This window comes from Heterodontus francisci, chromosome 5, assembly GCF_036365525.1.
Source record: "Heterodontus francisci isolate sHetFra1 chromosome 5, sHetFra1.hap1, whole genome shotgun sequence".
NCBI classification, from domain to species: domain Eukaryota; kingdom Metazoa; phylum Chordata; class Chondrichthyes; order Heterodontiformes; family Heterodontidae; genus Heterodontus; species Heterodontus francisci.
The window spans coordinates 122,376,056-122,391,239 of NC_090375.1; the positions used below are offsets into that span (position 1 = coordinate 122,376,056).

General features: G+C 42.4%; 1 protein-coding gene across 5 annotated transcripts in view; it reads left to right on the forward strand.

Annotated features, from left to right (window-relative positions):
• Window positions 1-11,815, forward strand: part of terf1 (telomeric repeat binding factor (NIMA-interacting) 1) — a 62,114-nt gene extending 50,299 nt beyond the window's left edge. For 4 of the 5 annotated variants that reach the window (XM_068032016.1, XM_068032017.1, XM_068032018.1 and 1 more), the window contains one exon: window positions 9,889-11,815. In XM_068032016.1, coding sequence (XP_067888117.1) covers window positions 9,889-10,065 — 177 coding nt within the window. In that variant the 3' untranslated portion in view covers window positions 10,066-11,815. The remainder of the gene's footprint in view (window positions 1-9,888) is intronic. The other variant, XM_068032020.1, reaches the window with a different exon arrangement.
• The last annotated feature ends 3,369 nt before the right edge of the window (window positions 11,816-15,184 follow it).

The window sequence follows — 15,184 nt, forward strand, 5'->3', positions numbered from 1 at the left end:
ACAGGAGAAATGCTGTGAACAACAGATGCCCCTCTACGTTGCTTTCATTGATCTCACCAAAGCCTTTGACCTCGTCAGCAGACTTGGTCTCTTCAGACTACTAGAAAAGATCGGATGTCCACCAAAGCTACTATGTATCATCACCTCATTCCATGACAATATGAAAGGCACAATTCAGCCTAGTGGCGCCTCATCAGACCCCTTTCCTATCCTGAGTGGCGTGAAACAGAGCTGTATTCTCGCACCTACACTGTTTGGGATCATCTTCTCCCTGCTGCTCTCAAATGTGTTCAAGTCTTCAGAAGAAGGAATTTTCCTCCACACAAGATCAGGTGGCAGGTTGTTCAACCTTGCCCGTCTAAGAGCGAAGACCAAAGTACGGAAAGTCCTCATCAGGGAACTCCTCTTTGCTGACGATGCTGCATTAACATCTCACACTGAAGAGTGTCTGCAGAGACTCATTGACAGGATTGCGGCTGCCTGCAACGAATTTGGCCTAACCATCAGCCTCAAGAAAACGAACATCATGGGACAGGACGTCAGAAATGCTCCATTCATCAATATCGGCGACCACGCTCTGGAAGTGGTTCAAGAGTTCACCTATCTAGGCTCAACTGTCATCAGTAACCTGTCTATCGATGCAGAAATCAAAAAGCGCATGGGAAAGGCTTCCACTGCTATGTCCAGACTGGCCAAGAGAGTGTGGGAAAATGGCGCACAGACACGGAACACAAAAGTCAGAGTGTTTCAAGCCTGTGTCCTCAGTACCTTGCTCTACGGCAGCGAGGCCTGGACAACGTATGTCAGCCAAGAGCGACATCTTAATTCATTCCATCTTCGCTGTCTCTGGAGAATCCTTGGCATCAGGTGGCAGGACCATATCTCCAACACAGAAGTCCTCAAGGCAGCTAACATCCCCAGCATATACACCCTACTGAGCCAGCGGCACTTGGAGCCGCATGGAAGATGGCAGGATCCCCAAGGACACATTGTACAGCGAGCTCGCCACTGGTATCAGACCCACCGGCCGTCCATGTCTCCACTTTAAAGACGTCTGCAAATGCGACATGAAGTCCTGTGACATTGACCACAAGTCATGGGAGTCAGTTGCCAGCGATCACCAGAGCTGGCAGGCAGCCATAAAGGCGGGGCTAAAGTGTGACGAGTTGAAGAGACTTAGCAGTTGGCAGGAAAAAAGACAGAAGCGCAAGGGGAGAGCCAACTGTGTAACAGCCCCAACAACCAATTTTATCTGTAGCACCTGTGGAAGAGTCTGTCACTCTAGAATTGGCCTTTGTAGCCACTCCAGGCGCTGCTTCACAAACCACTGACCACCTCCAGGCGCTTACCCATTGTCTTTCGAGACAAGGAGGCCAAAGAAGAAGAAGGACTCATTGGGATGCACAAGGCCAATGCAGAGAAAGGGGCCCTGACCGAAAGTACAACAGATCAGGCTGTAGCTCTGACTGCAGTTGTAAGGCCAAGGACCAAAACTGCTGAGAGTGCGGGGCACGTGAAAAAGATACCTGAGAGTTATAGGGAATTCTTGTCAAAAGGAAAAGTAACTCCTTATCCCTCAAGTGAGGCAGGTAAACCTATAGTTATACTTAGGGATAAAGCACTGCAATGCCCTGTTGGATAGCCTTATATGTGGGGTAAAGGTCTGCATAGGAAACCTGACCGAGCCTGAATGCTGGACCCGGAAGCACGACCCGACCTGAAACCGACACTGATGTACAGGCCTGCAATCCAACCCAACCCTGCCAGTTTTTGGGGAACCATTTAGTAGGATGTTGGTAGACTGAGTGGGAATTTTACAAAAACAAAAGTGGGACATCAATATATACTCACTATTATGGATATGGCTACTCAGTTCCCAGAGGCCATTCCCTTGAGAACAATTTCTGTTAAGGTAATGGTCGAGAAGTGAACCCAGTTTTTCACTAGATATGGATTACCGATTGAGATCCAGTCAGATCAAGGTTCCAGTTTTAGGTATAAAATTTTTCAGGATGTTATGAGTAATCTGGGTATACCACAGTTCAAGTCTTCAGCATACCACATACACACACAAGTGGCTTTAGAACTGTACCATCAGACCCTCAAAATGATGATCAGGACATTCTTTTTTCTTTCTTTTGGGCCTCCTTATCTCGAGAGACAATGGATACGCGCCTGGAGGTGGTCAGTGGTTTGTGAAGCAGCGCCTGGAGTGGCTATAAAGGCCAATTCTAGAGTGACAGGCTCTTCCACAGGTGCTGCAGAGAAATTTGTTTGTTGGGGCTGTTGCACAGTTGGCTCTCCCCTTGCGCCTCTGTCTTTTTTCCTGCCAACTACTAAGTCTCTTCAACTCGCCACAATTTAGCCCTGTCTTTATGGCTGCCCGCCAGCTCTGGCGAATGCTGGCAACTGACTCCCACGACTTGTGATCAATGTCACACGATTTCATGTCGCGTTTGCAGACGTCTTTATAGCGGAGACATGGACGGCCGGTGGGTCTGATACCAGTGGCGAGCTCGCTGTACAATGTGTCTTTGGGGATCCTGCCATCTTCCATGCGGCTCACATGGCCAAGCCATCTCAAGCGTCGCTGACTCAGTAGTGTGTACAAGCTGGGGATGTTGGCCGCTTCAAGGACTTCTGTGTTGGAGATATAGTCCTGCCACCTGATGCCAAGTATTCTCCGAAGGCAGCGAAGATGGAATGAATTGAGACGTCGCTCTTGGCTGGCATACGTTGTCCAGGCCTCGCTGCCGTAGAGCAAGGTACTGAGGACACAGGCCTGATACACTCGGACTTTTGTGTTCCGTGTCAGTGCGCCATTTTCCCACACTCTCTTAGCCAGTCTGGACACAGCAGTGGAAGCCTTACCCATGCGCTTGTTGATTTCTGCATCTAGAGAGAGGTTACTGGTGATAGTTGAGCCTAGGTAGGTGAACTCTTGAACCACTTCCAGAGCGTGGTCGCCAATATTGATGGATGGAGCATTTCTGACGTCCTGCCCCATGATGTTCGTTTTCTTGAGGCTGATGGTTAGGCCAAATTCATTGCAGGCAGACGCAAACCTGTCGATGAGATTCTGCAGGCACTCTTCAGTGTGAGATGTTAAAGCAGCATCGTCAGCAAAGAGGAGTTCTCTGATGAGGACTTTCCGTACTTTGGACTTGGCTCTTAGACGGGCAAGGTTGAACAACCTGCCCCCTGATCTTGTGTGGAGGAAAATTCCTTCTTCAGAGGATTTGAACGCATGTGAAAGCAGCAGGGAGAAGAAAATCCCAAAAAGTGTGGGTGCGAGAACACAGCCCTGTTTCACACCACTCAGGATAGGAAAGGGCTCTGATGAGGAGACACCATGTTGAATTGTGCCTTTCATATTGTCATGGAATGAGGTGATGATACTTAGTAGCTTTGGTGGACATCTGATCTTTTCTAGTAGACATATTGTCATGAATATCCCCATGATTGGGACAAAGAGCTGTAATTTCTTTTGTTTGCCACTGGGATTCACCAAATGAGTCCACCGGTTTTAGTCCTTTTGAATTCCTTTATGGTCATGAGGTAAGAGATCATAGATCATAGGAAATAGGAGCAGGAGTAGGCCATTTGACCTATCAAGCCTGCTTCACCATTCAAACAGATCATGGCTGATTATCGACCTTTACTCCATTTTTCCCCGCGATTCCCTTATCCCATAATGTCATTAGTATTCAGAAATTAATCGATTTCTGTCTTGAACATGCTCAATGATTGAGCCTCCACAGCCCTCTGGGGTAGAGAATTCTACAGATTCACCACCTTCTGAGTAAAGAAATTCCTCCTCATCTCAGTCTTAAATGGCCTGCCCCTTATTCTAAGACTGTATCCCTTTGTTCTAGACTCACCAGCCAAAGGAAACATCCTATCCACATTTACCCTGTCACACTTGTAAGAATTTTGTAAGTTTCAATGCGATCACCTCTCATTCTTCGAAACTCTAGAGAATACAGGCCCAGTTTCTGCAATCTCATCTCATAAGACAATCCTGCTCTCCCAGGGATTAGTCTGGTGAACCTCCATTGCACTTCCTCTATGGCAAGTATTGGAACATATGAGCAGGAGTAGGCTATTCAGCCCATTGAGCCTGCTCTGCCATTCAATACGATCATGGCTGATCATCCACTTCAATGCCTTTTGCCCACAGTATCCCCATATCCCTCTATGTCATTGGTATTTAGAAATCTGTCAACCTCTACTTTAAACATACTCAATGACTGAGCTTCCACAGCTCTCTGAAGTAGAGAATTCCAAAGATTCACAACCCTCTGAGTAAAGAAAATTTTCCTCTTCTCTGTCCTAAGTGGCTTCCCCCTTATTTTGAAATTCTGCCCCCTGGTTCTAGACTCCCCAACCAGGGGAAACATCTTAACTGCATCCACCTTGTGTCTCCCCTTTAAGAATTTTTTAGGTTTCAATGAAATTACCTCTCATTCTTCAAAACTCTAGAGAATACAAGCCCAGTTTCCCCAATCTCTCTTCATAGGACAGTCCCGCCATCCCGGGAACAAGTCTGGTGAAAACCTTCGTTGCTCTCCTTTTAAGGTAATAATATCCTTCCTAAGTTAAGGGGACCAAAACTGCACACAATACTCCAGGTGTGGTCTAACCAAGGTTCTATACAATTGAAGCACAACTTGGTTACTCCCGTACTCAAATCCTCTTGCGATAAAGGCTAACATACCATTAGCATTCCTAATTGCTTGCTGCACCTGCATGCTAGCTTTCAGTGCCTTATTGATGACACTCAGGTCCCTTTGTACATTTACACTTTCTAATCTCTTACCATTTAAGAAATACTCTGTACATCTGTTCCTCGTACCAAAATCGATAACCTCACATTTTTCCACATTATATTCCATCTGGCGCTCTCTTGCCCACTCACTAAGTCTGTCCAAATCCCCTTCAAGCCTCACAACACACATTCCCACCTAGTTTTATGTCATCTGCGAACTTGGAAATATTATATTTGGTCCCCACATTCAAATCATTGACATATATTGTGAACAGCTGGGGCCCAAGTACTGATCCTTGCGGTACCCCACTAGTCACAGCCTGCCAACACGAGAATGACCCGTTTATTCCTACTGTTTGTTTTCTGCCTGTTAACTAATCCTTAATCTATGCCAGTGTATTACCTCCTATCCCATGTGCTTTAATTTTGCTAACCAACCTCCTGTGGAGGACTTTATCAAAATCCTTCTGAAAATCCAAATATACCACGTCCACCGATTTCCCTTTATCAATTTTGTTAGTAACATCTTCAAAAAAACTCCAACAGATTCATCAAACACGATTTCCCATTCATAATTCCATGTTGACTATGCCATATCAGATCATTATTATCCAAGTGTCCATTTATCACATCTTTTTGAAAAGATTCTAACATTTCCCCTACTACTGATGTAAAGCTAATAGGTCTGTAGTTCTCTATTTTCTCTCTCCCTTCCTTCTTAAACAGTGGGGTGACATTTGCTACCTTCCAATGTGGAGGAACCGTTCAATAATCTATAGAATTTTGGAAGATGATCACCAATGCATCCACTATCTCCATAGCTACCTCTTTCAACACTCTGGGATGCAGAATATCAGGTCCTGGGGACTTATCAAGCTTCAGCCCATTAATTTCTCCAAAACAACCTTCTTACTAATACTAATTTCCTTCAATTCCTCATTCTCCCTAGTCCCTTGGATCTCTATGGGAGATTTCTTGCATCTTCCTCAATGAAGACAGACACAAAGTAATCATTTAGCTTATCTGCCATTTCTCTATTCCCCATTATAAATTCTCCTGACTCTACCTGTAATGGACCCACATTTGTCTTAACCAAACATTTTCTTTTTTACGTACCTGTAGAAGCTTTTACAGCCCGTTTTTATGTTTTTTGCTAGTTTACATTCATATTCTATTCTCCCTTTTTTTTCAGTTTCTTGGCCCTCCTTTGCTGTATTCTAAAATCCTCCCAATCCTCAGGTTTACTACTATTTCTGGCAACTTTATAAGTCTTTTCTTTTAATCTTATACAATCCTTAACTTCCTTTGTTAGCCACGGTTAACTGCATTTACTTTTGGGGGTTTTGTGCCTTGAAGGAATGTATAGTTGCTGTAAGCTATGTAATAATTCTTTGAAGACTACCCATTGTCTATGCACTGTCATACCTCAATTTGCCCCTCATACCGTCATAATTTCCTTTGTTCAAATTTAACACCCTGGCTTCAGATTGAACTACCTCACTTTCAAACGTAATGTAAAATTCTATCATATTATGGTCACTTATCCCTAAAGGTTCTTTTACAACAAAATTATTAATTCGCCCTTTCTCATTACATAATACTAGATCTAAAATAGCCTGTTCTCTAGTCGGTTCCTGAACATACTGCTTTAGAAAACCATCCCGAACACTCTCCAGAAACTCGTCTTTCACAGCATTAGTGCACATTAGATTTACCCAGTCTATGTGCAGATTGAAATCACCCATAACTACTTTATTACCCATGCTACATGCTTCTTTAATCTCCTGATTACTACCAGGCCCCACGCTACAACTACTGTTCGGTGGCCTGTACACAACCTATCAATGTTTGCTGCCCCTTACTGTTTCTTAGCTCCACCCAAACAGATTCCACATTTTGTTCTTTCAATCTGAGATCCTCCCTTACTAATGTACTAATCCATCCCTTCTTATCAGCACAACACCTCCCTTTCCTTTTTCCCTGTCCTACCTAAATATCGAATATCCTTGAATATTCAGTTCCCAGTCTTCATCACCCAATAGCAGTGTTTCCGTAATGGCAATTAGATCATACCCGTTTACCTCTATTTGTGCCTTTAAATCATCTACCTTGTTGCAAATGCTACGTGCATTCAGTTAGAGTGCCCTTAACCTTGTCTTCTAGACATTCTGCATTCTAAGCCTAGTTGATGCTTGCCTTTGTTTCGCCTGCCTTCTAATGTCGCTTGCTACTTTTCTACCTCCTGTTACCAGCTTTACTTCCTTCCAATTTGAGCTACCCCTCAGGTTCTGATCCCCCTGACAAGCTAGTTTAAACCCTCCCCAACATCACTAGCAAATTTCCCTGTGAGGATGTTTGTTCCAGTCCTGTTAGGGTATAGCCCCTCCATCTTATGCAAGTCCCACCTGCCACAGAACAGGTCCCAATGCCTCAGAAATCTGATGCCCTCCCTCCTACACGAATTCTCCAGCCACGCGTTCAATCGATGAATCCTCCTATTCCTATGCTCACTAGCACGTGGCACTTGAAGTAATCCTGAGATTACTGCTCTTGAGGTCCTGCTTTTTAATTTCCTTTCTAACACCCTAAAATCTGCTTTCAGGACCTCATCCCTCTTCCTACCTATGTCATTGGTACCAATGTGGACCACAACCTCTGGTTGTTCACCCTCCCCCAGAAGGATATACTGCAGCCGCTCCGTGACATCCTTGACCCTGACACTGGGGAGGCAACATACCATCCTGGAGTCACGTTTACTGCAGCAGAAATCCCTGTCTGATCCCCTGACTGTCGAATCCCCTATCACTATTGCTCATCCACTCTTCTTCCTCCCCTCCTGTGCAGCTGAGCCACCAGTGTACCACGGACTTTGATCTGGCTGCACTCCCCTGAGGAACCATCACCCTCACCAGTATCCAATATGGAAAGCTGGTTAGCAAGCAAGATAGGCTCAGGGGACTCCTGCATTATGTGCCTGGTTCTCCTTGACTGCCTGGCAGTCACCCATTCCCTCTCTGCCTGTATGTTCCTAACCTGTAGTTTAACCACCTCCCTAAACATGCTATCCATGTAGCCATCTGCCTCGCGGATGCACAACAGTGACTCCAAGTTCTGAAACCTGGAGCTCAAGCTTCTGCAGCCGCTGACACTTTCTTCAGATGTGTTCGTCTAGGACATGTGGTAATGATTAGGGACAGATTTCCTCCTCTGATTTTACCCACCTGTGACTTGTCAATATAGGAAGGAAGGAGGTTGAAGATGAGAATAATACAGCAAATAGTGTAAGATGCTTCCAACTGGAAGAAAAACCTGGGACTATTCTGCTTTTTTCTGTCATCTCCCACTAAACAATTCAAATGTGTTTACATAAGCACCACAGAACAATGTATGGTGGAGAAGTAAAGTATAGAAATAACATTGGGAAATAAGAGTAGAGCATAAGTATGTAATTTGCTCCTGCATACGACCATGTAGCAGGAGGGAGATTAATAATTTTCTGTCTTGTGAATGCTGTAGAAGTCATTTTGTGATTCTGCTCAAATTTCATCAATAAAGGGCGGCACAGTGGTTAGCACCGCAGCCTCACAGCTCCAGGGACCCGGGTTCGATTCTGGGTACTGCCTGTGCGGAGTTTGCAAGTTCTCTCTGTGTCTGTGTGGGTTTTCGCCGGGTGCTCCGGTTTCCTCCCACATCCAAAGACTTGCAGGTTGATAGGTAAATTGGCTGTTGTAAATTGCCCCTAGTGTAGGCAGGTGATAGGGAATATGGGATTACTGTAAGGTTAGTATAAATGGGTGGTTGTTGGTCTGCACAGACTCGGTGGGCCGAAGGGCCTGTTTCAGTGCTGTATCTCTAAATAAAAATAAATTTAAAAAAATAAATTGGAAGTGGCATGTTGTATTTTATTGAAGCCAGAGTCATTGTCATTGATTTTGCTGATATAAATTGAGTGGAAATTTATGGAAAAGAAACGTTAGTTTGCTTTTTGTCCATTCACCACTATTTTTTGTTTGTGTTCATTATCCAACTTCCAATCCATGGTGCTTCTTTCCCTTTATTAGGGTGTGCTAGAATGTAATGTCAGAAATGTTGTGGTTTTGGGAAGCAGATTTTAGCCATTATAAATGGCTGATCACTGCAAGCGGCGATCTCTATAATATAATTCCATTGTATCACACCAGGATATCGTTGTGCAAGAGGACAGAACATAAATCATTAAACATCATCATTTTCTCGTAAATTATTCCAAATGAAATGTGTTTTTGATACCAGGACCTTAAGGGATAGAAAAGATCTGCCCTTTTTACAGGGATGAACTTTGTTTATTCACATATCCAGTTCTCTTGGATCCATTAATAGTGTCTACTTCAATGACCATATTTAGTAACTCGCTGCATAACTCTTGTACTCCCTGGGTAGAAAAGTTCTGTCTGACCAGCCTAACTTCCCAGTTTTAATTTGTGCTGGTATTTTCAACTTTTACCACTGTGAATAATTTCCTTGGATTTGTATGTCAGCTCCATTCATAAATACTGCAGTTTGGTTAGCTCAAAGCCTCTTTTCCAAATAAGCAAACTTTTTATTCTTTCATGGGTTGTGAGCGTCACTGGCAAGACCAGCAATTGTTGCCTGTCCATAGTTGTCCTAGAGAAGGTGGAGGTGAGCTACTGCCATGAACTGCTGCAGTCCATCTGGTGTAGGTACACCCACAGTGCTGTTAGGGAGGGATTTCCAGGATTTTAACCCAGCGACAGTGAAGGAACAGTAATATAGATCCAGGTCAGGATGGCGGCTTGGAGAGGAACTTGCAGGTGGTGATCTACTTATTTCAGGGGGAGGATAAGATGTGAAGCACAAAATGAAAGGCGTTGTGTAATATTTTGTGTGGAAAATCTTAGGCTATGCAGGTAATTCATAGGGCAGGTCAGAACACCCGTGTAGCCAATGATCACACACTCAATTTCCAAAATTCTTTAACATATAATTTGTTCCCTTGTGAATAATCTAGTAATAGACATTTGTCATAACTTTTAAAAGAGAATGTTTCGAACTTATCCAACTTATAAAGACATGCAAATCATTTTTCACTTTATTTAAATAAACATTTATTTATTTTAAAGCCCTGGTTATGGGAAGAAGATATGCAGCTAAAGGAAGGAGTGAGAAGATTTGGATCTGGAAACTGGACCAAGATTCTGGAACACTGTGAATTCAAAAATCGTACCAGTGTAATGCTGAAAGACAGATGGAGAACTATGAAAAAGCTCTGCATGATCAACTCTGATGATGATAGCTGAGAAATAACAGCAGTAACAATTTCACGCAGTCATTGGCCACCATTGTAAATGAAGGGATGAACTGGTGATATTTTTCACATTTTTATGGCAATGTGTAGATTTAACCGCCAGATCCATCGCTTTGAAACATCTATGTCATTCAGTAAGCCTTGAGCAGGACTTAACAAACACATTTGATAAATTTTTCAAATGTACCATCTAATTGTATACATTATTGTGACGTGTTTATCTAAATTGTGTTTTGCATTTTGTAAGGAAATGCTTGCTTTGTGAAATATGAAGATTGCAGCTAACTGCACATCTGAATAACTTTTCTGTTCTGTGCACCAAGTCAGGGAGGGGTGGAGGAACAAATGCAGCTGCATTTTGATAGTCTCCAAATCTATTCTTTGTTAACAACCAATCCACAATACACCTTTGTTCCACCAGTATCTTAATGATGTGTTCCTTAAAAGTGTGCAGAGACCAATCAAGGCATAACAATTTTTTATCGATCTTTCCCAGAGTTTGAGGTTGAGTAAACTTAGGGAATGGGAAGTGACTTATCAAAGACTTGTATATGTGAGAGCCTGTTTGGACCCAGGGCTGCTCTTGTGTGCTGGAGGGCATTAGACTTTTACATGAAAGCCCATTGGTATGTTTTGTGAGATGTGCTGAATATCCTATTTGGTGTTTCTTATTTAGCATAGAATTTGTCATGAGAATTTTACACTTGAGTGACATGTTAATTGTTTTACCAAAATATCCCCATGTTACTAACATTGTATAAAACAACATATTGGTAGTGATGACCAGGTAGAGAATAGTGATTGTTTGATTGTTTATTTGACTGTGTGAGGTGGGTGTATGAAAATAATTTAATAGTATTAGTTCCTATTAAAGTGTTGAACTCAAAGCCAGATCAGAATTTAAACCCCGGTCCCAATGACTATTATTGGAACACATTTGTTAGATGAGTTTTGCAGGTTCCATGTTTTATATTCATGGGACAAAAGTAAACTGGCAGGACCAGTTTTACCTGATAAAAGTGTGGTAGCTCCTTTCAGTTTATTGTGGCACAAAAGTAATCTGTGAAAATGTCTGCAATCCCAGTTCAAATCTCCCCTAGTTGAAAGGGAAACCATGCCAGTAGAAAAAAGTTCTAATTGTTTCAAAGATGAAATGTTGGAGTTCAGAATTTTATGGGAACTAAGTGCAGTTTGATTCTAAACATTGTGCATATCCCATATTGCAGTTTAGCTACACAGTGTAAAATCTGTCTACTGTATGTGTGTGGTAAGATGACAGTGTATTCAGGTTTTGTTTGTATCATTGAAGGAGTTGTTGCCTTTTGGGAAGCAAACTGCAGAGTAGCAACTTGAGATACTGTTACATGCCCATTATCGAATGACACTGCGAGGAGCTTTAAAAGTAAACTTCTGGGAAGGAGAATTTTTTTAAAATATTAAATGGTAGAAATGCCGTACAGTTTCAATGTCTCTGATACATGAATAAATGTTCTTCATGACATAGCATGACAGCATTTGTCTCGTTATAACGAGCTTCAAAATTTAGTTTTAAAATTTCTTCCCTCACCTGACTCCCAATTCCCTTGCAAATATTCTACATGGAGCATTCATCCTTCCCATTGCATTTTTAATTTTGAAAGCATAAGATATAATTAGAATTTTATATATATCAGTATACTCAAAATGTGACCAATATTAATGTCATCTTTGTAATGTTTTAAAAAAATGTAATTCAAAACAAATTTTAGCCTAAACATGGTCTTATTCTATCATTGACAAATTTCGCATGTAGATTAAAAGTATTATAAGTAAAAGAATATGTAAAGTTCAAGAAATAACCCTTTATTTAAAGGACTCTGCACTTGACCAAGAATACTGAACCAGTTCTTCCCAGTCTGAGAGTATTACTGGTATGGTGTCTTGTTGCATCCTTCCTGTTTAGTTACCTTAATCCAAAGATTCAGTGAACTTTTAGTTTCTTTGGCAGTACGTAAATTGAAAAGCTTACAATGCCTGCAAGAGTGGATAGACTGGTTTTCTTAGGATCACAACTTTGCTAGCGGGAGAAACAAACCAAGAGCAATGTCTCCTGTGGGCTAGGGAATACTACATAAGACCAAAGAACTTGACTGGAAGGGTGGTGGTGAACAAAGATGTCAACATCCATTATAAATGCATAGTGAAGGTTTCCAACTCTGCGTTGCTTCCAAATATCCATTTTTAGTTGCATTTCTACTTTGTAAATTAATTGGTTGGTTAGGCTTAAATGAATGACTGAATGAGCAGCAGCAAGTTACCTTCTTAACTCTTAACAAATCCACCATCTGGTGGCATATTTGAGCCAGCATAAAGACAAAACAGCTAAATTCCAAAGGTAAGATGAGAGTGGCTGCCTTTGACATCAAGGCATCATTTGACTCAGTGTGGCCTCAAGGAACCCTAGCAAAATTCAAGTCAAATCAGAATCAGTAGGAAAACTCTTCACGAGTTGGAGTTGTCATACCTTGCACAAAGGAAGAGGCTAATCATTGCAACCCCAGGACATTGCTGTAGGAGTTCTTCAGGCTGTGTCTGTGGCCCAACCATCTTCAGCTGCTTCATCAATGGCCTTCCCTCCAACAAAAGATCAGAAGTGGGATGTTCATTGATGATTGCTCAGTGTGAAGTACCATTCAAGACGCCTCAGATACTGAAGCAGTCCGTGCCTGCATGCAGCAAGACCTGGACAACGTTTAGGCTTGGGCTGATAAATGGCAAGTAACATTCATGCCACACAAGGACCACTTCTAACGAGACAATCTAAGCATCTCCCCCTCACATTCAATGGCACGACCATTGCTTAATCCCCCACCATCAACATCTTTGGGGTTAGCATTGACCAGAAATTTAACTAGACCAGCCATATAAATACTGTGGTGACAACAGCATGTCAGAGGCTGGGAATTCTGTGACAAGTAACTGACCTCCTGACTCCCCAAAGCTGACAACAACAAGGCACATGTCAGGAATATGATGGAATACTCTACAATTGCCTAGATGAGTGCAGCTCCAACAACACCCAAAAGGCTCGATACCATCAGGACAAAGCAGCTTGCTTGATTGGCACCCCATCCACCACCTTAAATATTCAGTCCCTCCAACACTAGTGTAGCGTACCAGCAGTGTTTATCATTTACAAGATTCATGCAGCAAACTAACCGAGCCTCCTTTGACAGCACGTTCCAAACATGCAACACCTACCACTTAGAAGGACAAGGGCAACAGGAGCATGGAAACACCACCACCTGCAAGTACCCCTCCAAGCCATCCTGACTTGGAACTATATTGACATTAGAACCACAGAAAAATTACAGCACAGCAGGAGGCCATTTAGCCCATCACGTCCATGCCGGCAGAAAAGACTAGCCGCCCAATCTAATCTCACCTTCCAGCACATGATCCATAGCCTTGCAAGTTACAGCACTTCAGGTGCATGTCCAAGTACCTTTTAAAAGCAGAACCTCAATGGTGGTAATCTCTGGATTATTACCTGAGCCATGTGCAAATTGGCATAGGGCAAATAAGATTAGAGAAATTAATGCATGGCTCAAAGACTCGTGTGGTAGAAGCAGGTTCCAGTTTGTGGGGCACTGGCACCAGTACTGGGGTAAGTGGTGGCTGTACCGTTGGGACGGTCTACACCTGAACCGTGCTGGGGCCAGTATTCTAGTGAGCCACATAACTAGGGATGTAGAGAGGATTTTAAAATGAATAGTGGGGGCAAGGGATCTAATTTGGGAAGATATGGTAAATCCAAGAGTAGAGGCAAGGCAAGAGAGAAAGGTATTAATATGGGAAATGATAAACAGATTGTGACAGGAAGGGACAGAACATACAAATCTAAGAGTAAATGAACAGATAAGGCTAGAGGATACAAAAATAATAAAAGGGCACAACTAAAGGCTCTATCTGAATGCACATAGCATTTGAAACGAAACAGATGAACTGAGAGCGCAAATAGAAATAAATAAGTACGATCTGATAGCCATTACAGAGACATGGTTGCAGGACGACATAGATTGGGTCCTGAATATTGAAGGGTACATGGCATTTAGGAAGGACAGGTAGCTAGGAATGGGTGGAGGGGTAGCTCTGTTAATTGATGATAGCATTAATGCAATAGAGAGGGATGACCTAAGTTCAGGAGACCAGTATGTAGAAGCAGTTTGGGTAGAGATGAGAAATCATAAAGGCAAGAAGTCACTTGTGGGAGGGGTGTACAGGTCACCTAACATTAACCACACTATAAAGGTATAAGGAAGAAATAATGGCAGCTTGTCAGAAAGGTACAGCGATAATTATGGGGGATTTTAACCTACATATAGACTGGAAAAATCAGATGGGCAGAGGTAGCGTAGATGAGTACATATAATGTTTTCAGGATGATTTCTTGGAACAGTACGTTCTGGAGCCAACCAGAGAGCAGGCTATACTAGACCTGGTATTGTGCAACGAGATAGGATTAATGAATGACCTCATAGTTAAGGCACACCTAGGTAGCAGTGATCGTAATATGATTGAATTTTACATTCCGTTTGAGAGAAGAGTGGGTCCAAGACCGGTATTTTAAACTTAAATAAGGGCAATTATGAGGGCATGAAAGCAGAGTGAACTGGCAAATCAGATTAAGGGATAGGTCAATAGAGATGCAGTGGCAAACATTTCAGGGGATATTTCAGAATACACAGAATAGATACATTTCAACGAGAAAGAAAAATTCCAAGGGTGGGACCCGCCATCTGTGGTTAACTAAAACAGTTAAAGATAGTATAAAACTTAAAGAAAAAGCACATAATTGCACAAAGATGGGAGGCAGGACTGAACATTGGACAGAATATACAAAACAGCAAAGAATGACTAAAAGATTGATAAGAAAGCTAGCTGTAAATATAAAGACAGTAAGAGTTTTGATAGATATTTAAAAAAGAGTTAACAAAGTGAGCATTAGTCCTATAAAAACTGAGTCTGGGGAATTAATAATGGACAATAAGGAGATGGCAGATGAATTAAACAGATGTTTTGCATCGGTCTTCACTATTGAGGATACAAGTAACATCCCAGTATTAGCTGTA